Source organism: Mobula birostris, chromosome 3, assembly GCF_030028105.1.
Source record: "Mobula birostris isolate sMobBir1 chromosome 3, sMobBir1.hap1, whole genome shotgun sequence".
In the NCBI taxonomy this organism is placed as follows: domain Eukaryota; kingdom Metazoa; phylum Chordata; class Chondrichthyes; order Myliobatiformes; family Myliobatidae; genus Mobula; species Mobula birostris.
The window spans coordinates 206575298-206600185 of NC_092372.1; the positions used below are offsets into that span (position 1 = coordinate 206575298).

Genomic DNA, 24888 nt, shown 5'->3' on the forward strand with positions numbered 1-24888 from the left:
ATGATCGAGGATCCCACCCATCCATCTTGTATCTTCTTTGACTTTCTACCATCAGACAAGAGACTATGATGCGTGAAAACAAGAGGGGTCAGGACGAGAAACCAGTTTCTTCCCCCAGGCCACTAGGCTTCTGAACTCTCGGCCGCATCGTTTTTGAAATGGAACTGTTTAATCTCTTCCGTACCTTACAATATTTAACATTAATGCACTCTAGTTTGCTATTTATGTGTGATTCAGCTGCAGATTTTATCCTTACCTTCATAAGTTAGCGTGTGTTATGTGCTTTACACCCTGGTTCGAAGAAACGTTTGTCTCGTTTCTATTTATATACGTTATATACATGTATGTAGCTAAATGACAATAAATTTGACTCAACACACTCACAAATGATGGAGGAACTCTGTGGAGCATCTATGGAAAGGAAAAAAAATGCTCAACATTTCGAGCTGAGACCCTTCATCAGAAATGTTAAGTAAGTCAGAAGCCCAAGGGACAATTAGATCCTGCCTCAGTTAAGCCGAGGAAAGAAAGATTTTTTGGAAGATGTAATTCATCAGAAACGTTAAGGAAGTTTTCTCAGGGGACAATCAGACCCTGCCTCAGTTAAGTCGAGGAAAGAAAGATTTTTTGGCAGATGTAATTGCCGGAGTCGCCAACAGGCGTCCGTTGGAAGCGGAAACGCCTCGTCGCCAAGAACGCGCCAGGTTTGAACCCGCGCCTGCGCACTCGGCCTGGCCGGGAAAAGGGCGCGCGGGTTGGGTGGCGGCTGGGGAAGGTTGTTGGTGACAAAAGGTGGCTGGGCTTTGCCGTGTCTTCATCACCAGGTAGGAGAACGAGAGAGGTTGGGATTTGTCTCGCTTGCGTTGTGCCAAGGAAAGTTTGGAGGTCGGTTCTACCCCTATACCACCTCCCGAGCTGTCGGAGAGCAGAGGGGATCTGCAAACTACCAGCAGCTCAGCTACAGCTGCTGCTAATGTGTCATTGTCTACAGCCTGTTTAGTTATAAATTTCGCGGACTGTGTCAGTGTGTAGACTTATGTGGGCAGCTTCCTTGCTATCTGGTCAATACTCGTGCCATCTGTATTAAAGAATGTGTATAGAAACGTGCCAGCCAGTTTGTGTGCAGCAAACCCCATCAGTAGTTAAGTGACGGTAACCAAAGCTGTTTCATTGATGCCAACTGAGAGATAAATATTGGCCTGGGTATTACATATGGATGCTCTGAAATCAAAGTGTAAAGCCATGTAGAATCTTATCTGCAGTGAAGTTTTGAGTGCCACTCTGATCATTTCATTAGTTCCTAACATAGTGTACAACAGAATTGGAAATTTATCCTTGAGGGTATTTGGGTAACTGTAAAACTGTACGGTTGCTTGATGTGACAAACGGATTTGAACAGGTATAGAATTGAGAGTAATGTAGCACTTGTTGTATTGTGAGTATATTTGATGGTGGAGTGTTGGAGGGGACTGGATCTATGATACATAATTTAGATTCACAGAATAATACAGCACAATTTGCTACATGTTGTCAGCTACAAAAATATCCATTTGTCCCTACTCCCTCCTGTTAGCAAACTTAATCTTTTAATGTTACTTCCTACATCATCTTTTTATTTACTGCAATATTTTTGGTACAGTACTGTATCAAATGCCTTCTGAAAATCTTGTTATGGTACATCCGCTGGATCTTCATTATCCACAGCATATGTTACTTCTTCAAAGAACTCCAATAGAGTTGCTAAACTTGATTTCTTAGTTATAAAATCCTGTTTACCATGGATTTTTCGAAGTGCCCCTGCAATAACCTTTCTTGCAAAAAGATTTAGATGTTCTTCCAGTGCTAACTGGTTGGTACTTTCCTGTTAGCTGATATCTTTCTTTTCTGAAGAAATATTCACCCTGTTTTATACTTTATACTTTATTGTTGCCAAACAATTGATACTAGAACGTACAATCATCACAGCGATATTTGATTCTGCACTTCCCGCTCCCTGGATTACAAATATTAAATATTAAAAATATTTTTAAAATAGTAAAAATTAGTAAATATTAAAAAATTAAATTATAAATAGAAAATAGAAAAATGGAAAGTAAGGTAGTACAAAAAAACTGAGAGGCAGGTCCGGATATTTGGAGGGTACAACCCAGAATCAGGTCAGGATCCGTTCAGCAGTTTTATCACAATTGGAAAGAAGCTGTTCCCAAATCTGCCCGTACAAATCTTCAAGCTCCTGAACCTTCTCCCAGAGGGAGAACGCTATGTTTAGTAACACACATCAAAGTTGCTGGTGAACGCAGCAGGCCAGGCAGCATCTCTAGGAAGAGGTGCAGTCGACGTTTCAGGCCGAGACCCTTCGTCAGGACTAACTGAAGAGATGCTGCCTGGCCTGCTGCGTTCACCAGCAACTTTGATGTGTGTTGCTTGAATTTCCAGCATCTGCAGAATTCCTGTTGTTTACGCTATGTTTAGTGTAGTTTTGGAATTCATTTCCCAATGGAAGGCTAGGGAAGCTCAGTTTCTGAGTATTCAGGCTCCAAGTGCATTCATTTGGCTCTAATGGAGCATGAAACAGTACAACACAGGAACAGGCCCTTTGACAAACTAATTAAACAAGTAACTAAATGTTTAACTAAACTAGTCCCTTCTGCCTACACAGGTCCATACACCTCCATTCTCTGAATATTCATGTATATATCAAACAATCTCTTAAATACTACTTTGTATTTGCCTCCACTTACCACCTCTGGCAATGCATTCCGGGCACCCACCACTGTTTCCTCACACATCTACTTCCAACCTCCTGCGACTTGAAATGTATGCTGTCTAATATTAGACATTTCAACCTTGGGATAAACATACTATCTGTCTATTCTACTTGTTTCTCTCATAATCTTCTAATTTTCTATTTGTTCTCTTCTCAGCCTCTGCCACTGAAAACAACTCAAGTGTGTCCAGTCTATCCTTATAGCATATGCTCTCTAGTCCAGGCAGCATCCTAATAAACCTCTTCTACGTGCTCTCCATAGGCTCCACATTGTTCTTATAATGAGGTGACCAGAACTGAATGCAATACTCCACATGTGGCCTAACCAAAGTTTTATAAAGCTAAAACATAATTTCTTGATTCTTCAACTCATTGCCTTGACTATAAAGGCAAGCTGTCTTTGCCACCCTATCAACTTGTATTGCAACCTTCAGGGTATGGACCCTGAAATCCCTCTGGCCATCAACACTGCTAAAGGTCCTGCCATTGCCTGTGTACTGTCCTTTTGCATTTGATCTTCCAAAGTGTGACCAATTACACTTTGAATAAACTCCACCTGTCATTTCTCTGCCCATATCTGCAAGTGATCTATATCCTACCATATCCTTTAGCAATCTTCTTCACAATCCATAATGCCACCAATCTTTGTAGACCTGAGGGACTGCAGATGCTGGAATCTAGGGCAACAAATAACTATTGGAAGAATTTAGCAAGCTGAGCAGCATTTGTTTATCTTTGTATCATGAGTAGACTACATCATTCACGTGCCCAACACCAAACTTCCCACTGTTCTGAGCTCCATCAAGTTACCAGGTGGACAGAGGAAATATAGCTTTCGACAAAAGATATTACAACTAACTAATGGAATCCCTGACCCATGTCTCTTCAAAATGGAGAAGGGTTGTTTAGGATGATATGAATCTTAAGCCTATTCATCAGGAGCATCTTAAAGCTTTGTGTGAATCAATTATAGCTGAGTGTGTGTATCATCTCCCAAACTACTCATCAAGATTCTCTGAAATTCTGAGTCCCTTGGTAACCTCATCAGTCACATTGCAAATTGTTGAATTTCAGTGAAAGGAAGTCCCTGAACCCAAGTTGTTTGTTGATTGAGCTTTATGTATGTTACATACAGTAGCTGGGAAATATTTTGCTGGTGACTGGACCTATAATTGGTTCAATAGTATTTATAGGGTTTAAGAGTTATGGTCACAGTAACACTTAATGCCGCAACCGGTTCTGATGTCAGAGGATTTAAATGTCCACATTCAAGAATGCTTCAGCGATAGTACTGTTTGTTGTGCTGAATAAATCCCAGCTGCCAGAACAGCAGGAGGTGAATGAACAAACAGGAGTGATAAATGTAGATGACATCCTCACCAATGCACGTATCACTCCATTCTTACAGTCACGTGACAGTGACTCTAATAATGACAACTGCACAAAACCTTCCCTCCAGGAAGTGTGAGATATTGCCATCACACTGGCACAAATCACATATCTAACACTCAGCTAGATATCTGGGAGATACTATTGGCTATCAGCAGCTACTGAATTGTCTTCTACCACAATCATCAACCTGGAATGTAAACAAAATAAGTAAGCATTTGACAGATGGAATATTTAGAAAGGGAAACAGATAAAAGCTTTGTTTCCAGTAGATGCTTACCATTTCCTTAAGGACAGTTAATAATAGGCTGTTTTCTCATGTCTTCCCAGTGCTGCTATCATGAATAACGAAGTTATGATTACTGTCTGTATTGTGTTTGATCTATTGAATAGAGCTATAGAATTGTATATGGAAATAAGCCCTTCAATCTAACTGTTCTGTACTGACCAAGATGCTCCTTTCAAGCTCACTCCATTTGCCAATGTTTGGCCCACAAATTTCTAAACCTTTCCTGTCCATACACCTCTCCAACTGTCTTCTAAAAGTTGTACCTGCCTTAGTCACTTCCTCTGACAGCTTGGTCCACATAGATACCACTTTTGGGTAAACAAAAAAAAAAAAAAAAATGCCTCAATTTCCTACCAAATCCTTCCCCTTTTACCTTAAACCGAAACTGTTTGGTTCTTGAATCTCCAACCTTGGGGAAAATTCTGTGAGTATTCACTCTGTCGGAGTCCCTCACATCCTGGCAACATCCTTGCAAGTCTTTTCTGTGTTCTTTCCATTTTAATAACATATCTTCTATGGCAGGGTGACCAAAACCGATCACAGTACTTCCAAGAGTAGCTTCATCAATATCTTGGATAATGGTACCATTGCCTCCCGACTTCTATTATCAATACCTGATCTATGAAAGCCAGCATGCCAAAAGTCTACCACCCCTTCAACTTGTAAGTGCACTTTTAGTGAATCATGTACTTGTGCTCCAAGATTCCTCTGTTCTCCAACACTCCCCAGTGCCCTGCCATGCATTGTAAAAGTCCTTTCTGGATTTGACTTTCTGAAATGCAACACATCGTATTTATTTGAAGTAAACTCCATTTACTATTCCTTTGTTCATTTACTCAGCTGATCAAGATCTGCCTGTAATTTTTGATAACCCCCTTAATTGTCCACTATATCATGTGTTTTAGTGTCATCTGCAAACTTACTAACCGTGACAAACAGTTGATATCAATGACAAACAAGAGTGGGCCCTACACAGAGCATGGAAACACACCACTAGTCATGAGTCTCCCATCTGAGAAACAACCTTCCACCATCTCTCTGCTTTTTATCATTAAGCCAATTGTGTATCCAGTCAGTCAGCTCTGCCTGGATGTTTTTGTTGTGATTGTAAAACCCTGTTGGACATTCGGAATGTAGAATACTGCAAGTCCGATTCAGTGTTGAGACCAGTGGTGGGGGAGCTATGTGACCTTAGTTATGGCACAGACCAGGCCTTCATTCATGCCTCAGGATCACCTTTTATGGCCGCTGAGGAAGGAGATGCCAAAGCTAACTGTGTTGCTGGATTCTGCACTGGGCTGGTGTTGCTATCTAGTGTTCACTGTTTGGGAGACAAGCTGGATTGCAATCTTCTGCGGCTGCACTGGGCTTGTTCTGCAAAAACATGGCTCTTGGACAACACCCATGCACCGCCAATCAACAAGCCATGATCCTCAGGGACTTGTGCTATATTATTATTTTTTAAAATCTCTTTTTTGTAACTCTGTTTTTCTGCTATCATAATTATATGTGTTACACGTGCTGTGCGTGACTGTTGGTTCTGTGCTTAGCATTGTGGCCCCAGAGGAACGCTGTTTTGTTTAGCTGTGTATGGTTGAATGACAATTAAACTTGAACTTGATTCCATGTACTATAACCAACACTCCATGGATTCATTGCAAGGAAGAGTTGTGGGATCAAAATTGACCAGTGGAACCCAAATGCCATTGAAATGATGAAGTGGTGCATGCAGAATGGTATAAGGCCAAGTCAGGTTTCATTGCCCAATTATACCATCATCAATAATTGCACAATCAGCCCATCTCAAGGAGTTAGCATTCCTGTGTGGAGGTAACACCTAAATTTTCCTTGTTGCCATAATTTGGATTCAAGAAATGAATATGTTGAAACATTTTGTGTAGTGTTGACATGGCTAAAGTCATTCTGTTTACCACTTGTAGTGGTAATTGTATCCCCTTGCGTTTCTGTTGCTTTATCAAGTGGGACACAACCTTAGTGCTGCATTTAAATTCAATTAAACGACCTGTCTTACAACTATTGATGTGAAACCAAGTTGCCCTGTTTGATATTTTTTCTTAGTGACTAATCAATCTTAAATTACTTATTAAGTATCATAATACACATATTTAATTTTTTTTCAGAATCTGTTTTGTTTGATGCGGAGAAGTGGGCATCATGTCCAAGCGTGAATCCTTCTTGCGATCCGTGTGCACAGCTTCTGTGAAGGAATTCCTGAATTTTATTGTGCTCCACGTAAGGATGCTCTTGTGCAGTTAATCTAGCTTTGTAATGGTGGTCCTTTGTGCACATTCAGTGGTTCAATTCAATATCAAATGTATGCAATATACAACCTGAAATCCTAACTTCGCAAACATCCACGAAACAGGAAAAAAGTATTACTTTGCCACTTCCTAGAGGGATTTATCACTGCATTGCTCTGCATTGTTCTAAAGTACAACAATGTCTGCCTTCTTGCAGAGTTCAACAGCTTTCTGCTTTGCCATAGAAGTTTGCTTTTTATTTGAAAATTTTAAATTAACAGTATCACCAAAGAAAACCCAGAGCAATACAGTTTATACCAAGTTCTCTTTTCTAACCATCCTCTATTTACCATGTATTGCATTATTGTTGATTTTGTGACTATCCATTTTAATTATCTAGCACACTTGATGGAATTTAGAAATAAAATTTAATAAGACTGAAAAAGGTTCTGGAGAGACCTTTCAGTCAAACCCGCTGTGTTTGACTGAAAGAGAAATCCAGTGAATTCTGATTAATTTGGCCATTGGTTAATCGGGGCAATTTAGTTGGGGCAGGGTACTGTTGCCGAACAGTTTCTAACTAGTATCAGTCGAGTGCACTTATATGTTCATTAGACACAACACCGTGCTTGGAGCAGTTTTTAAGTAGCATCAGTTGTGTGTTCTTGTGTTCAAAAAGCAGTTACTTTCGTCACTGATAGTTGGCGAGAAATAAGCAGTAAGGCAATTCAGAACTGTTTTGCTCACTGCGGTTTCAAGCATTCAGGTTTGGAAATGCCAGAAGCATTTGGGAGTGAAAATGAAACAATTTCAGCACTTCAAGTTGGAAACTACAAAGAATTTGAAGGTGTTGACGATCATCTTGAATGTTACAATGAAAATTAAAATTCGGAAGATGCATCGTCCAAAGCATTGTATGAAGGCAGTCCATTTATCTACACTAGGTGTCTGTGCTGATTTTGTTCATTTACAGTCAATCAAAAGAACACAATAGTGTACACTGGATGAATTCCTCCATCAATAACTATAAGGAATTAATCCACAGTTTTATAGTAAACACAAAAGATTCTGCTGATGCTGGAAGTCCAGAGCAACACACAAAGTGCTGGAGAAACTCAGCACGTCAGGCAGCATCTATGGAAATGAATGTATAGTCAACGTTTCGGGTTGAGATCCTTCTTCAGGACAGGGAAGGAAGGGGGAAGATGCCAGAATAAAAAGATGGGAGGAGGGGAAGGGGGATTAGCTAGAAGGTGATAGTTGAAGCCAGGTTGGGTGGGAAAGGTAAAAGACTGGAGAAGAAGAAATCTGAAAGGAGAGGAGAGTGGATCATGGGAAAAAGGGAAGAAGGAGAGGCATCAGTAGCAGGTGAGGAGAAGAGGTAAGGGGCAAGAGTGCAGAATAGAAGAGGAGGGAAGGATGAGGGAAACAAAAGAAATATTTTTTAGTACTGTAGTAGTACTGGTAGTGGTCTAATTTGTTCTGTATTTCATTTAAATCAGTAATTTGTTACCAGTTAAATGATAGTTTGTCTTATATATACCTTTTTAACTAATTTCCATGAAACTTCAGCTAATTGGGACAACTGCTTAATTAGGCCAAATACTGGATGATGCTCTCCATGGCACATCTGTAGAAGTTTTTGTGTTTTAGGTGACAAACCAAATCTCCTCAAACGGCTAATGAAATATAACTGCTGTCTTGACTTCTTTATAGCTGCATCAATATGTTGCGATCAGGTTAAGTCCTCAGAGATATTAACAGCCAGGAACCTGAAATTGCTTATTCTCTACACTTCTGATCCCTGTGCGAGGACTGGTTTGTGTGCCCTCATCTTACCCTTCTTGAAGTCCACAATCAGCTCTCTGGTCTTACTGATGATGAGAGCAAGGTTGTTGCTACAACACCACTCAGCTAGCAGGTATATCTCGCTCCTGTGTGCCTTTTCGTCAGCATCTGAGATTCTGCCTACAATGATTGTATCATCAGTAAACTTATAGATAGCATTTGAGCTATGCCTAGCCACACAATCATGGGTGTAGAGAGAGTACAGCAGTGGGCTAAGCTTTTTGATCAAAACTGTAGGGATGATTATGTTAAACACTGAGCTATCATCAATAAACCGTATCCTGATACAGGATTTGTATTGTCCAGGTGATCCAAGGCTGCATGGAGAGCCATTGAGATTGCGTCTGCCGTAGAACTATTGTGGTGATAGGCAATTTGCAGTGAGTCCAGGTCCTTACTAAGACAGGAGTTGATTCTAACCATGACCAACCTCTCAACCTCTCAAAGCAATTCATCACCGGAGGTGTAAGTGCTACTGGAGCAGCTCACACTGCTCTTCTTGGGCACTGGTATAATTGTCGCCCTTTTGAAGCAACGGGGAACTTCTAACAGTAGCAATGAAAGATTAAAAATGTCCTTGAATACCCCCATCTGTTCATTGGCGTAAGTTTTCAAAGTCTTACTCCTTCGGAGCCTGCCACCTTGTGAGGGTTCACCCTCCTGAAAGAGAGCCTGACACTGGCCTCCGAGACAGAGATCAAAGGGTCACTGGATGCTGCAGGGATCCTTGTGGTTGTTGTATTATTCTCCCTTTCAAAGCAAACATAAAAGCTGTTGAGCTCATTTGATAGTGAAGCATCACTGCCATTCATGATGTTGGGTTGTGCTTTGTAGGAAAATATGAAATTTATGAAACTTGTATGATAATTTTTCTTGTATACTTAAGGTTAAGTCAAGAATTCTCTTGCATCAATATGACTTAAAAATGAAACGTATCTGAATCCTCACCTGTAACAGTACACTTTTCCCTGCTTAATAATATCCAGTGCTCTTTTGGAAGTTATCATTAAATCTGCATCAGTCTCTCTTTCAGACAATGCATTTCCAACTTTCATCTTAACTCATCATATATATTTCTTTCTTGTATTTTTTTGTCTTGTTCTAAGACATAACTTTGTTTTAAGAATTCGGTTCCCTCAGCTATTTGCAAGCTGGAGACAGTTCACAGAGCTCTGAAATTGATCTTGGCTTTAAATGTGTAACAGAAGACCGGAGAAATCTATTGAATGTAGTGGTTAGTAAATCTTGAAAATTGATTGGAATTAAACTGTGGGAATAGAACAAAAGATATCAGATTCAAAAGCAAATTCACAATTGGTGTCATAAATTTATCCATATGGTGAGGCAATCACATAGAATGGACATGTGGATAGAAAATTGGAAGCAAAACCCAGATATAATATTGATCTTAAATGTTAAGGCCAATTAAGATATGTGGGTTTACATTCAAAAATGCAAGAGATTCATTAATGCTGCAAATCCAGAACAACACGCACACACAAAATGCTGAGGGATCTCAGTAGGTCAGGCGGCATCTATGGTCAACTGTTTATTTCCTTCTATAGATGCTGCCTGGTCTGCTGTGATCCCTCAGTATTGTGTGTGTGTTGTTGCATTGCCATTAAGTTAATAGGAATGGAAAATTTTATTTGTATTTGATTCAAAGACTGGCAGATATTGATTAAGCTCTTATATATATTCACATGATTCACCCTCTTATTTGGAGAGTCTGAGATTTGGTTGGGTATGGGAGGTTGTATTACAGTATTCACAGTGTTGTTATGCACACCTGCTGTCTGCTCCTACTTATAGTGTCTTTAGGGAGATTAAGATAATTCTGGTTAATCACATGAAGTTGTAAGTTCATGATTTTGATTTTGAAGCAGAAAATGTTGCAAAAACTCAGCAGGTAACATTTGTGGAAAGAAATATTTAACACTTTTCAAAACGGAGAAAGTAAGTTTGTAAACATACTGTAGCAAAGAAGATGGAGGTCACAATGGACAGAACACGGAATGCTTTTAATTTATTTATTTGGAAAATTGGGAATCTTTTGGGAAAATGTTCAAAGTAAATTTATTATCAAAGTGCACATTTGTCACCATATACAACAGTGAGAATCATTTTCTTGTGAGTATTCACAGCAAGTACAAAAAACAGAATAGAATCAATGAAAGACTGCACACAGGAGGACAGATAAACTATCAATGTGGGAAAGACAACAAATCAACTACAAAAAGAAGAAAAAATAAATGTGTATTTAATATTTAAGTAGTATTTAAGTAATATTGTAAATATATTGTTTGATTAAGCATTCTCATTTATTTAAATAATTCATTACAGATTACACCGGACAACAAATTTTTTCAAAAGTGTTACGACCTCAGGAATTTTTTTGGTTATGATAGACCGCTTGAAGCTGAACACAAATATAATTTCAGACTATTAGTATCACGTAGAAATTTGGGGAAACAGGAAATTAACTTTATTGAATCATGGCTTGGCTTCGCGAACAAAGATTTAGGAAGGGGGCTGCCCACGTCTGCTGCAGGCTTGCTGGTGGCTGACGAGGCCAATATGGGACAGGCAGGTCTGACCACAGCAGCTGCAGGGGAAATTTTGTGCTGCTGTGTCACTGTTCTTCCTCATTCTCCTTTTGACCTCAATGCCAGCCCTGCGTGAGTTCTCGAAGAAGAAGACAGACTGGTGAATGGTGTGTCGCCAAGCCTCGTAATCGGAGGCTAGGTTAGACCACTGGCGGTGGGATTTGACAAGCAACAAGGGATTTCTTCAGAGAGCCCTTGTACCTCTTCTTTGGTGCCCCTCTGTCACGGTGGCCAGTGGAAAGTTCGCCATGCAGCACAATCTTGGGCAGGCGATGATCTTCCATCCAATTAAAATGTGTTTAATTACATAACCGTGCTGATGCTTTGCAATAGTTTGACTAAGCTAAAATGGTTTGTTGATGATTTTCATTTGTACTCAGTGTCTGAGGCTTCTTGCTTAAGTGTCCAACAATAATCAGCCAGCATTGATGGATTCCAGTTGCCCTGATACCATTTCTCCATGACCGCAATGTCTTGATGAAACCTTTCACCGTGCTCATCACTGACAGCATCAAGATTTCCAGGGAAGAAGTCTTAAATGGGAATGCCGAAAATGAATCTTTAGTGACATGTTGCACTTCCTGAAGCGTGTTGTCAACTAGCTGCATGTAGTTTGGTGCTCTGTAGTTGCCAATAACACTGGACAACAAAGATTTTGCTTCCTGAATACCTTTAGGTGTATCTTATGAATTTTGGGCTACTGATCATGAAAATCTCCTTGAAATTTCCCTATCACGCACCATTTTTTTCATAAACTTATGTTTACTATTTCAATTCATAATTCAAGTCAATTAAAATATTGCCTACAATGTATGCTGGAAAGTTTCCTGTCTTTTCCAGACATGCTTGGGCATGCTTAGGCGGTGCGGCTGCTGCATGGCAGGACAGGTTTTAGTAATAATTATTGGGTTCAGGACTGTAAGGATGGAATTTGCTATCACCAGGCACAATAATTTCTATGAAGGTTTTGATATTTGAGACAGATGCTTCCCAGAGAAACTGATGCCAAGATTAAGGAAAGCATTTTGTTGGTCCACAACTCAAACCGGTCATCAATGACAGGCAATTTGAAGAATTTCTAGTGGGACCGGAGAAAATCACATGGAAGGCATTCAAGGAAGTTGTTGAAATTTTTCTCTGCATCTACAGAGCGTCAAACTACATGCAGCTGGTTGAAAGCATGCTTCAAGCATATAAAACCATGAAATGCAACGTGTCACTAAAGATTCATTTTCTGCATTCCCATTTAGACTTCTTCCCTGCAAATCTTGGTGCTGTTAGTGACGAGCATGGTGAAAAGTCTCACCAGGACATTGTGGTCATGGAGAAAAGATACCAGGGCAACTGGAATCCATCAATGCTGGCGAATTATTGTTGGACACTTAAGCGAGAAGCCTCAGACACGGAGTACAAATGAAAATCATGAACAAAATATTTTTAACTTAGTTGAACTATTGCAAAGCATCAGCACCATTATGCAATTAAACACATTATATTCAATTTAATTTGTTGTTTCTCCAATTTCCTATGTGATACAAGTAGTCTGAAATTATATTTGTGTTCATCTTCAAGCAGTCTATCATAAACAAAAAAAATTCTGAGGAAGAAACACTTCTGAAAAAAATTTGTTGCCCAATGTAACTTTTTCAACAACATCCTTGAATGTCTTCCATGCGATTTTCTCTGGTCCCACTAGAAGTTCTTCACAATTGCTTGACTTTGATGACCTGTTTGATTTGTGGACCACCAAAAATGCCTTCCATAATCTTGGCATCAGTACTTCTGGGAAACATCTGTCTCAAATATCGAAATCTTTCACCAGCCTTGTTAATTACATTAATAAAATTTTTCATAAGCCCCAGTTTTATATGAAGAGGAGGCAAAAATATCTTTAATGGGTCTACAAGTGGTTCATGTGCCACACTTTTCTGCCCTGGAATTAACTGCTTATGGGGTGACCAATCCTTTGTAATGTATTGAGATTCTTTAGCATGGTTGCCCCATTCGCAAATGAAACAACAGTACTTGGTGTATCCAAGCTGCATTCCTGGTTGCAGCCTTTCTAAAACCTGTCCTACCATGCACCATTTGCCCTGCCTAAGCCTGCCCAGGCATGCCTGGACAAGATAGAAAACTTTTCAGCTTACATCGTGGGCAACATTTTAATTGACTTGAATTATGAATTGAAATAACAAATATAGGCAATTTTAAAAAAAATTGTGTGTGATAAGGAAATTTCATGGTGATTTTCATGATTTGCAGCCCAAAATCCATAAGATACACCGGAAAGTACTCAGGAAGCAAAATCTTTGTTGTCCGGTGTTATATGCAAAAATAAGTGAATTGCATATGTCAATGTGCTACCACATGGTATGTGCACACCTTGCTTGAAGTAAAAGATGAAATTGGACTCGTATCTTGGGCTCTTGTTGTCCTTTCAATTAATTTACTGTTTTGAAGTTACAAAACAATAATAATAAATAAATAAGCAATAAATATCAATTCAATTAATTTCAGGCAAACTAACTTTACTCATATTGTGTTTCCTGGGACATGGTGAAAAGTTTCCATCAGTTTAAGGTGATTGACTAACCCAAGACAAAAGTATGATAGATTTGATTTCAATTTTATTTTTTTCTTCCTTTAGAAAAATAATTCGGATCCATTTGACCTGAATGAGTTGCTGCAGGAGTTCCCACGGAAGCAAAAAGAACTGTTGTGGAAGCAACTGAAGACTCTGTTGACTGATGTTCTGTTAGCCAATCCTGTGGAGAACTGGCAGAAGTTTGATGAAGACAGTGATGATGAAATGGAAGTGGAGGGTGCCCTAGATTTGGTGAGGAGATATGGCAATGTACATTTTGCATCTTAGCTAAAGTTAGTTATGTATTTATTCAGGCCTCCACCAACTCAGTATAGATTCTTTTCTAGTGATTATAGGTATTGTTTTTGGTTGATTTTAAATGTTCCTGTGACTTCACAGGAGGTGATGATTCCCCTAGAGAGTCTACCCAGATTTTCTCACCATCTCACAACCTTATTACTAAAATTACATTCACCACAAGGAATACTGCAGATGGACATTATGCAATGCTAACGTACTGCTTCATTTAAATTTCTAAACTTCATTGCTTCACTGGAGCACGTCTGTTTCGTGATATCAATGACTAATTGTACTTGAGATAAAAAAAAGTGTTTCTTTTCATTAATTTTTTCCAAGAATGTAAAAGGTTGATACATTTTAAGGGATTTAAATGTTAATGAAATTTAATTACTTGTTTTTTAGAAGTTTACAATAAAACTTCCTTTGTTTTTGTTCTTCAGAAGGAAGCTCTGTCTGTGATTAGTGGTATAACTGAAGTGGTTGCTGCCTCCATAAATGTTATTGATGAGAATGTTGTTTACATTGATCTGCTGGAAATTGCCATTATTCTGAATGGTAGGCATTTTTCAGTACTCTTTCAGCTTTGAAATCTAATTTTTTTAATAGCTTGGATTTCTGTCATGTCTTCAATGAAGTTAAAACTTAATGATGGTTATAGACATAAGTAGAATTTAAATATCTTTGAAAGAACTATCTTTGGTGTTATCTAAGATGCCATATTTAATATGCTCATGTGATGAGTGCTAGTAATCCTAGAAGATATTCACATGGATTCCAGATTGACTAACCTGGTGCTTGACAAGGTTCCCCACGAGAGACTCATCCAGAAAGCCATTAGGCATGGGATCAGGAAAATTGGCTTAAAGGAAGAAAGCAGAGAGTAGTAGTGGAAGGAAAGTATTCTACCTGGAGGTCGGTGACTAGTGGAGTGCCGCAAGGATCTGTCCTGGGACCTCTGCTCTTTGTGATTCTTATAAATGTCCTGGATGAAGAGGCGGAAGGATGGGTGAGTAAGTTTGCAGATGACACGAAGATTGGAGGAGTTGTGGATAGAGCTGTAGGTTGTCAAAGGTTACAAGAGGATATAGACAGGATGCAGAGTTGGGCAGAAAAGTGGCAGTTGGAGTTCAATCCAAGTAAGTGAGAGGTGATGCATTTTGGAAGGACAAACCAGGATGCTGGTCGGCTACTTAAGAATGTGGATGAACAGAGGGACCTTGGGGTTCAAATCCATACATCCCTCAAGGTCGCTGCACAGATTGATAGGATATTTAAGAAGGCCTATGGGATGCTAGGCTTCATTAATAGGGGGTTTGAGTTCAAGAGTAGAGAGGTCATGTTGCGACTCTACAAATCTCTGGTGAGACCATACTTAGAGTATTGTGTTCAGTTCTGGTCACCTCATTATAGGAAGGATGTGGAAGCTATGGAGAGGGTGCAGAGGAGATTTATCAGGATGTTGCCTTATTCAGAAAGTCAGAAGGCATGGGATCCAGGGAAGTTTGGCCAGGTGAATTCAGAATTGGCTTGCCTGCGGAAGGCAGGAGGTCGTGGTGGAGGGAGTACATTCAGATTGGAGATTGTGACTAGTGGTGTCCCACAAGGATCTGTTCTGGGACCTTTACTTTTCGTGATTTTTATTAACGACCTGGATGTGGGGGTAGAAGGGTGGGTTAGCAAGTTTTCAGATGACACAAAGGTTGGTGGTGTTGTAGATAGTGTAGAGGATTGTCGGAAGATTGCAGAGAGACATTGATAGGATGCAGAAGTGGGCTGAGAAGTGGCAGATGGAGTTCAACCCGGAGAAGTGTGAGGTGGTACGCTTTGGAAGGACAAACTCCAAGGCAGAGTACAAAGTAAATGGCAGAATACTTGGTAGTGTGGAGGAGCAGAGGGATCTGGCAGGTACATGTCCACAGATCCCTGAAAGTTGCCTCACAGGTAGATAGGGTAGTTAAGAAGGCTTATGGGGTGTTAGCTTTCATAAGTCGAGGGATAGAGTTTAAAAGTCGTGATGTAATGATGCAGCTCTATAAAACTCTGGTTAGGCCACACTTGGAGTACTGTGTCCAGTTCTGGTCGCCTCACTATAGGAAGGATGTGGAAACATTGGATAGGGTGCAGCGGAGATTCACCAGGATGCTGCCTGGTTTAGAGAGTATGGATTATGATCAGAGATTAAGGGAGCTAGGGCTTTACTCTTTGGAGAGAAGGAGGATGAGAGGAGACATGATAGAGGTGTACAAGATAATAAGAAGAATAGATAGAGTGGATAGCCAGCACCTCTTCCCCAGGGCACCACTGCTCAATTCAAGAGGACATGGCTTTAAGGTAAGGGGTGGGAAGTTCAAGGGGGTTATTAGAGGAAGGTTTTTTACTCAGAGAGTGGTTGGTGCGTGGAATGCACTGCCTGAGTCAGTGGTGGAGGCAGATACACTCGTGAAGTTTAAGAGACTACTAGACAGGTATATGGAGGAATTTAAAGTGGGGGGTTATATGGGAGACAGGGTTTGAGGGTCGGCACAACATCGTGGGCTGAAGGGCCTGTAATGTGCTGTACTGTTCTATGTTCTATTGGAAAACAAGTCTTATGCGGCAAGGTTAGAGCTGGGAATTTTCTCTTTGGAGCGTAGAAGGATGAGAGGGGACTTGATAGAGGTCTACAAGATTATGAGAGGCATAGATAGGGTAGATAGCCAGTACCTGTTTCCCAGGGCACGAATAGCCAACACCAGAGTACAAAGTTAAGGGAGGGAAGTTTAGGGGAGACATCAGGGGTAAGTTTTTTACACAGAGGGTTGTGGGTGCCTGGAATGACTTGCCAGGGATGGTGGTGGAGGCTGAAACATTAGGGGTATTTAAGAACCTCTTGGACAGGCACATGGATGAAGGAAAAATTAGAGGGTTACGGAGAAGTGTGGGTTTAGTACGTTTTTTTAAAGGAATATATTGGTTGGCACAACATCGAGGGCCAAAGGGCCTGTACTATGCTGTAGTATTCTAGTGTCTAGCGTCTAGAAATCAACCTACTGGTTTGGTTAGCATACTGCCATGGCTCGTCAGGTGTCACCCTTCTGAGATATTTGCTTTGTTCCATTCAAGCCTTCCTCATCCTCTCTTCAAATGTTACCAACATATTCCCAATAATGATGAAAGCTGCATAATAATTATTTACTTTTTCCACTGATGCCGCATAATTTGCTGAATGTTTCAATATTTTCTGTTTATTTTACAGGTTTTTAGCTCCTGCATTTAAAAAATTTTTACTTCCCTTGAAATTTGGAATTATTTTAGGTTTTGATATCACCGAGGTTTTTTGAGATGAATAGAATGTAAAATAGTACAGTACATGACAGGCCTTCTGGTCCATGATGTTAAGCTGCTGACACTTAATCTTATCCGCACATGATCTATATTCTTTCTCTACATATTCACGTGCCTATCTAAGAGCATCTCAAATGCCTCTATTGTATTTGCCTCCCACCACCACACCAGGCAGTGCATTTTAGGCACTCAACACTGTAAATAAAAATCTACCTTAAAGGTATACCCTCTAGTATTAGATATTTCAACATGGGGGACGGAATAAAGAACCTCTGTCTGTCTTTGCCTTTCATAATTTAATAAAGTTTGTTCTTCCTTAAATAATTTGATTTAGTTTATTTAGATAGGATACTAAGACCAAGGATATGAATATTAAACAAAGTATAGTTTAAAAAGCAATAAGTATAGGTATAAAATGTAGCATACAGTCAGCAGGTTAGGCAACTGTGAATTAGACCTGGTATCAGAAGTCAGTGACCCTTTATTAACTACAAGAAAAACTCGTTTATCTGGGAGATTAATTTTTCTTCATCCATGGATGATGCATGGCCTGCTGAGTGTGTACAGCATTTTCTGTTCTTCCGGATTTCTCACATCTACAGGTTTTTGCTTTCAATTAGTGCACGTTAGATGTTTGCAGTTCTTTTTCACAGACTATTAAATCCAGTCTCATCATGCAAGCCCACAAATGGTGTAGTGGCTAACAATAGTCATTTTCTGTGCTGCACAACTCTGATTAACTCTTTAGGAACCTTTCTAATGCTTAAATACTTGTAGTACTTGCCTTTTGGGTGTCAGGATTTTTCATTTATGCTTTATAGAGAGCTTGCATGACTGATGCTGAGGGAAATTATATGACTAAAGAAAATTGTTTTTATTACAGCTAATGATGGAACAGTTTTGAATATGAATGGTCATTTACTTTTTTTTTTGATTTCTCATATGTTATAACCATAATTATTTCTAAGCTTGGCTTAATCCTAAACCAGGCATTCAGCGTGATATTTTGTTCTTTTAATTCCTAACTTTGGTTAAAAATGAACTTGTAGGTTGCGCATGAAAATGTCAACTAACTGAAATTCTGATATGATGCTGTAGGTGAATGCTACAGTAATATTTGACCCATGTGAATGGACTCATTTCTTTGTCTTGGAAAAGTAGACATTTATGCATTATGCTGGAGTACATCAAATTACTGCAGTCTAAGTATGTTATTTATTGTGCAACATTCTTTAATGTAGGGTCATTAATAAAATGTAGACAAGTTGTGGGAGAAAATGTCATGTTGTGTGTATGTTTCACCTCATTATGTGAAACCAGTTTATTCCCTCAATCTTTAAGAGAATTTACTCACTGCTGGTTTTTGCAATATCTTTTTATCGATGTGCCATTGTTTCATTTTCTTGTTTTTTTGTGGAAGTTTATGCAAATTCAGATAATATTACACAGGGTTGGATTCCATAGATTTTTAGATCACTGTTGGCAGATTAGAGACTTTTAAGAAAATCTTAGATAGGCACATGAGTGATAGAAAAATGGAGGGCTCTGTGGGAGAGATGGGTTAGATTGATCGTAGAGTAGGTTAAAAGGTTGCACAATATTGTGGGCTGAAGGGTTTGTATGGTGCTGTACTGTTCTATGTTTAATGTTCCATAACTGCTAGCTATCTTCAGTAAGCTGTTGATAGCAATGCATCTGATCTCCAGCTTCACTGATAAATTAGTAGTGGTTATACAATGTAACAACCTGAAGAAGCAGGTACACTCCATATCTTAAACACAAGAAAGTCTGCAGATGCTAGAAATCCAAAGCAACACACTCAATGCTCGAGGAACTTAGCAGATCAGGCAGCATCTATAGAAATGAATAAACAGTTGATATTTTGGGCCAAGGCTCTTCTTCAGGACTGAAATGGAAGTGGGAAGGAGGCTAGCTACAAGGTGATAGGTGAAGCCAAGTGGTGGGAAAGGTAAAGGGCTGTAGAGGAAGGAATTTGATAGGGGAGGAGAGTGGACTGCAGGAGAAAGGGAAGGAGGGGGAGAGCCAGGGAAGTCATGGGCACGTGAGAAGAGGTAAAAGGCCTGAGTGGGAAATAAGAGGAAAGGTGAAGGGGGAAAAAATTACTATAAGGAGAATTTGATAGTCATGCCGTCAAGTTGGAGGCTACCCAGACGAATATAAGGTGTTGCTCCTCCATCCTAAGGGTGGCCTCATTTTGGCACAAGAGGAGGGCCTGGTCTGACATTTCAGAATGGGAATCGAAATTAAAATGTTTGGCCATCAATGCTTTTGGTGGATGGAGGAGAGGTGCATGACAAAGGGTCTCATCGTAGAGAAGGTCACATCAGGAGCACGGGACACAATGGACGATCTCAGCAGATTTGCAGGTGAAGTGTTGCGTCACCTGGAAAGGCTGTTTGGGGCCCTGAATGGAGGTGAGGGAAGAAGTGAATGGACATGTATAGCACTGAGGCCTCTTGCAGGGATGAGTGCTGGGATGGAGATTGGTGGGGAGGGACGTATGGACAAGGGAATCGCTGAGGGAGTGATCCCCGCGGAAAGCAGATATTTAGTGGTATGATCCCTTTGGAAATGGCAGAAGTTGTGGAGGATGATGTGTTGGATGCAGAGGCTCATGGGACGAGGAACTCTTATCACTGTCAATGCGGCAGGAAGATAGGGTGAGCACGGATGTTCGGGAAATAGAGGAGATGTAGATGAGGGCAACATCAGAGGTGGAGAAAAGGAAACCACTGTACTCCGAAGAAGGAAGACATCTCTGATATCTGGAAAGGAAGGCTTTATCCTGGGAACAGGTGAGGTAGAGGCGAAGGAACTGAGAAAATGGAATAGCAGTTTTACAGGAGACAGGATAGGAAGTGGTATAGTCAAGGTAACTGTGGGAATTGGTAGGTTTGTAAAAGATGTTGGATGACAGTTTGTCTCCAGAGATGGAGGCAGAGAGATCGAGAAAACAGAGGGAGGTGTCAGCAATGGACGAAGTGAATTTAACAGCAGGGTGGAAGTTAGAGGCAAAGTTGATAAAGTTGATGAATTCAGCATGAGTGCATGACTCATGCTATATCTGGTCTCTTAACTTTACCTCCGACATGTCTGTCATATTTAGCATTAATCTATATACTACTAAAACTCTCATGCTCTGCTTGTGCCCTCCAGTTAGCGCAAACGATGCATTATAGCGGCACTATTTTTGGCTAACTCAACTTAAAATGCGCTAACTTACAGAATGCAGGCAAAGTTCAGGGGTTATATATTTGTATAAAATTGCTCACTCGCTAAAATCAACAGCTGTGCTTTCACTCGAGAGCTGATGTCAGCCATGATGGAAACTGTGACGTGACACCACAACGCATGCGCACGGCCAGCCTCAGAAGCGACCCACGATGCTCACAGCAGCGACACCAACCGTAGCAAAAGGGCAGGGCAGTTCTATTTCGAGTGGTAACATTCTGCTAATCACCATCAGCATGTGCAGGATTGGGACAGATCAAACTGAGACCCATCAATAAGAGATAATTAAATCTTATTGTAGTGACATACTTCAAGACACCCAAACCCTTTGTTGCAGTCAAAGGACAGCAGTGACTATATCACGTCCATTTAGGAGAGCGCCAACCACATCATCAAGAATAATCAGCATCCTGGAGGCTTTGGTGTTACTGCTTCGTACCTTCTATCCAGCATTAGGGTTAAAAAAAAAAGATATGGTCTGCCTAATTATGCCACGTGGAAAGAGAAGGGGGACATTATGGTCAAGAGATGACGCCAAACGTTGTCGGGAAGTGGCAAGGAGAGGGAGAGAACAAGAATCGGATGAGACCAGGGCCGCACGACTCCAGGATCAAAGAGTCAGGACAAAAAGGATGAGAGAAGAAGAGACAGAGGAGGAGAGGCATGCACGACTCCAAAATGACAACAACTGGCATAGAAGGAGGAGAGACAAAGGATCTGGGAAATGCACATCTCCAGGATCAGAGACAAGCAACAAACAGCAGAAGAGATAGGGGATGAAAGGGCTGCATGTCTCCAGAATGACAAAACAGGCACAGGTGGAGGAGAGAGGAAGAGACAAAGGAGCTGAGAAATGCACATCTCCAAGATCAGAGACAAAGAATAAACAGCAGAAGTGATGAAGAGACAGCGAATGAAAGGACTGCACATCTCCAGAATGACGACGAGAGGCACAAGAGTGGTAGATCAACCAGAAATGATGCCATCAAAAGTGTCCTTTGTTAAACGAGGAGGAGTTATTTTGCCTTGCTACATGTCTTTCTTCTTTAATAAACTGAGGTTTTCTTCTTCAATTTCCAAAGCAAAGCGATACCAATAGCATTCAGGAAAACAATGTTTATTCTGGTCACATCAGACTGCACTACCCTTCTCTCAAAGGGTGCCCCAACAGGTCACCCCGTTGCCTAGTGTTCTTTAAAAATAAGTGAAGCTGTGTTTATAAATTTTTCAAAATTGACATTTATTAACATTAACAGTTATTACTATTAGATATAATATGATGTAAAGGTTTTCAAATTTATTCTAATTTTTGCTTAGGTGTATTTGCACTGTTTCTAAATAATTATTGGATCATTTACTAGCGAGTGGGGTAAAGCCTACTGAACACACAAGCTGCAGCATCATTGCCTCTGATATTGAAAACCATGGGAAACATGGGTTGGGTTTAACATAATGTTGCCTATTATCTATTTGCGGAAGGCCAGTGTTGAATTAACTGAGGTAAATTTTAAAGTATGTAATCATTTGATACTAAATTGGATATACAACCTGCTGCAAATTCACATACAGAAATTGTTAAAAGATTGTATCCCTTTACAACAATTTCTATTTAATTTCCAGTTGTCTTTGGCATTCTTGGGTCTTATGTGGGGAAAAAATACTTAGCCATTTCCAGTTCATGCCTCATTATGGTTAGTACAGTTATACACATGATCTGCTCAGAAAAACATGAGCTATGAGACTAGATCACTTGTACACCACCCACAAAATACATCCCACTTCTCTGTTATCCCTTCACATCACAAAATGCCAGTTTTACTCAGCCAGTCATTGTCTGATGACGAAATCCTAATAACTAATTGCAGTGATCGAGAGGACAGTATTTCTCCATGTTCAGGTTTTGATTCCTGAACTCCTTGAAGGAATTGCTTGATGATTGGATCAAAACATAGAAAACCTACAGCACAATACAGGCCCTTTGGCCCACAAAGGTGCGCTGAACATGTCCCTACCTTAGAAATTACTAGGCTTACCCATAGCCCTCTATTTTTCTAAGCTCCAGGTACCTATCCAAAAGTCTCTTAAATTCCCCTATTGTATCCATATGTCTCTCTACTTCTCTGACATCAATATCTGTAGTAAATCTTTACCATCCACCACTCTCAAAAGGAAAGCTGCATTCCAAGTAGCTGTCAGTTTATTTGAAGTCTTAAGTTTCTTTGTTTCTTTGTGGTAGTGATCTAACCTCCATCTGTGTCCATGAGACTTGTTTCCCACAGTTCTATTCAAACTTTCCAATTAATAGAAAAGACTTCACCTAAAACTAGGACTGGCAGCCTATGACATCAGAGCTATATGCCACCCAACCCAGCCCTTGCTGTAACTAATAAGCGGGTTAGAATCATAGAAAAATACAACACAACCCAACAACAAGCCCTTCAACTCATTGAGTCTGTGCAGACCATCAACTGTCCATTTATATGGATTTTGCATTAATCACCTTTCTTTACTTTCATAATTTTGAATTTTAGTCATCTCCCAAATCCTGTGGCCTCCCTCATGGATTTTATTCTTTTTAGAGATGGGCATGTTTACTTGAACTTGGGAAGTTCCCGCTTAAAGCTGATGCAGTGCAGTATGATGACTATTGATTGTAAACAAGGAGGAAATGTATCTAGCTTCCTGACCTGGGACGCTTAGAAATGTTTGCCTTCCTATGAGTTGGGGGTGAACAATTTATTAAAAAATTTGTAGATGTATCTTTTGATTGTGTACTTAATGTTTTAGGAGGCCCCTACGTCGGTCGAGGTTGACCATGGATGTTGTGTGCTAGCAGTCTATATGATAAGCCAGTCAGTACCCAAGTCAGGGCAGTAGGATATGGAGAGCAAGCTGTTGTCCATGCAGCAGGCTTCCCCTCTCCACACAGCAGATGAACCTGAAAGAATGACAGAGACCATAGCAGTTTGGCACCAGTGGTGCAGAAGTTGCCAGTCAGCAATGTATGACTGTCTTAGGGACTCCAACGCTGGATTTTTTCTCTGAGTTTACTCCCGAAGCCTTCACCATGAGTAGCTATCGCTGAAAGGCAGCAGAGGTTTGAGATCAGAGCTTTCCTTCTAGATGTGCTGCAAACCAAGGCTGACAAGCCTCATTTGCCTGAAGCGATTGTTTTTCAGGTTCCAGTAACCCACCTTTGCTTGTTCTCCTGTCAGTGGAAACTGTTCCTGCGGTCTTAAAAGCTAAGTGATGCGTGAAGGCCAGGAGCTGGACTTGGTTGTCAGAGGCTATTTGAGGTGCATGCCATTGGGAGCATGTGCTAGGTAGAGAGAGATTATTCCCACTATCACACCCCAGCTATAACAACCTTAAGGAAAGAACATAGACATTGAAAAAAAATACTTGAGTAATAGATAAAAATAAAATAACTGATGTTGAAAAGTAGCATTTTTCAAGAGAAAACAGTTAATGCTTCAGATTGATGTCCTTTCATCAGCTCTGATGACAAAATGTTCTTTTTTCTCTTGCAGCACATGCTGCTGGATGTCTTAAGTATTCCCCGTATTTTCTGTTGTATGGGGAATGTTGAAGTCATTGGCAAGGTGGAAAGTAGCTCTGGGGATGTGTGAAATGTATCAGTGAGGAGACAGTGATAAAGCAGCAAAAACCTTAAATATTACTGGTTATTTACGATTAAAATAAAGCATGATTCCCATTAGTATTTCTTAGGAATGAGTTGGAGGTTATGGGCCATTAATTTAGAAGATAATCACAACCTTGTTGAAAGGAGTTAAATCATTAAGATGACTTACTGTATATTTGATTGAATTGTACAAGAATGCCTCCTGTTTTTGCATTTACCTGACCTAAAGCAACCTTGTTTTGTGTATTGTCATCTCCTGTTCCAGTGTGTTCATTTTCATTTGTAATGTGAGTCCTTTGTTTTTACTGTTCCTGTGGCCATAATGACCATAGGCTAGTTGATCCTTAAGCACTTGTAGCATTTTGTATTTCCATCAGAGTTATCAGAGTCTGTTTTGGTCTTTTGAGTCTATGATGGCTCGAACAGCTTTTCAGATCCCCACTACTTTCTCTTTTAAGCTGTTCTCACATCAACTTCCCTAATGCTCTACCATTTGCCTGCACACTGGACAATTTAGTGGCAGTTAGCCCACTAACCTGTACATCTTCAGCATGTGGGAGGAAACGAGAGCATCCATGCATTCAAGGAATACCAACAAACTCCACATAGGATTGAACCTGTTGTG

General features: G+C 40.2%; 1 protein-coding gene across 1 annotated transcript in view; it reads left to right on the forward strand.

The window, feature by feature from the left end:
- Positions 1-738: 738 nt before the first annotated feature.
- ncapg2 (non-SMC condensin II complex, subunit G2) overlaps positions 739-24888 on the forward strand; it is a 111123-nt gene continuing 86973 nt past the window's right edge. The window contains exons 1-4 of the mRNA XM_072252062.1: positions 739-824; positions 6587-6698; positions 13808-13996; positions 14485-14599. Of these exons, the coding sequence (XP_072108163.1) occupies positions 6621-6698; positions 13808-13996; positions 14485-14599 (382 nt within the window). The 5' untranslated portion in view covers positions 739-824; positions 6587-6620. The remainder of the gene's footprint in view (positions 825-6586; positions 6699-13807; positions 13997-14484; positions 14600-24888) is intronic.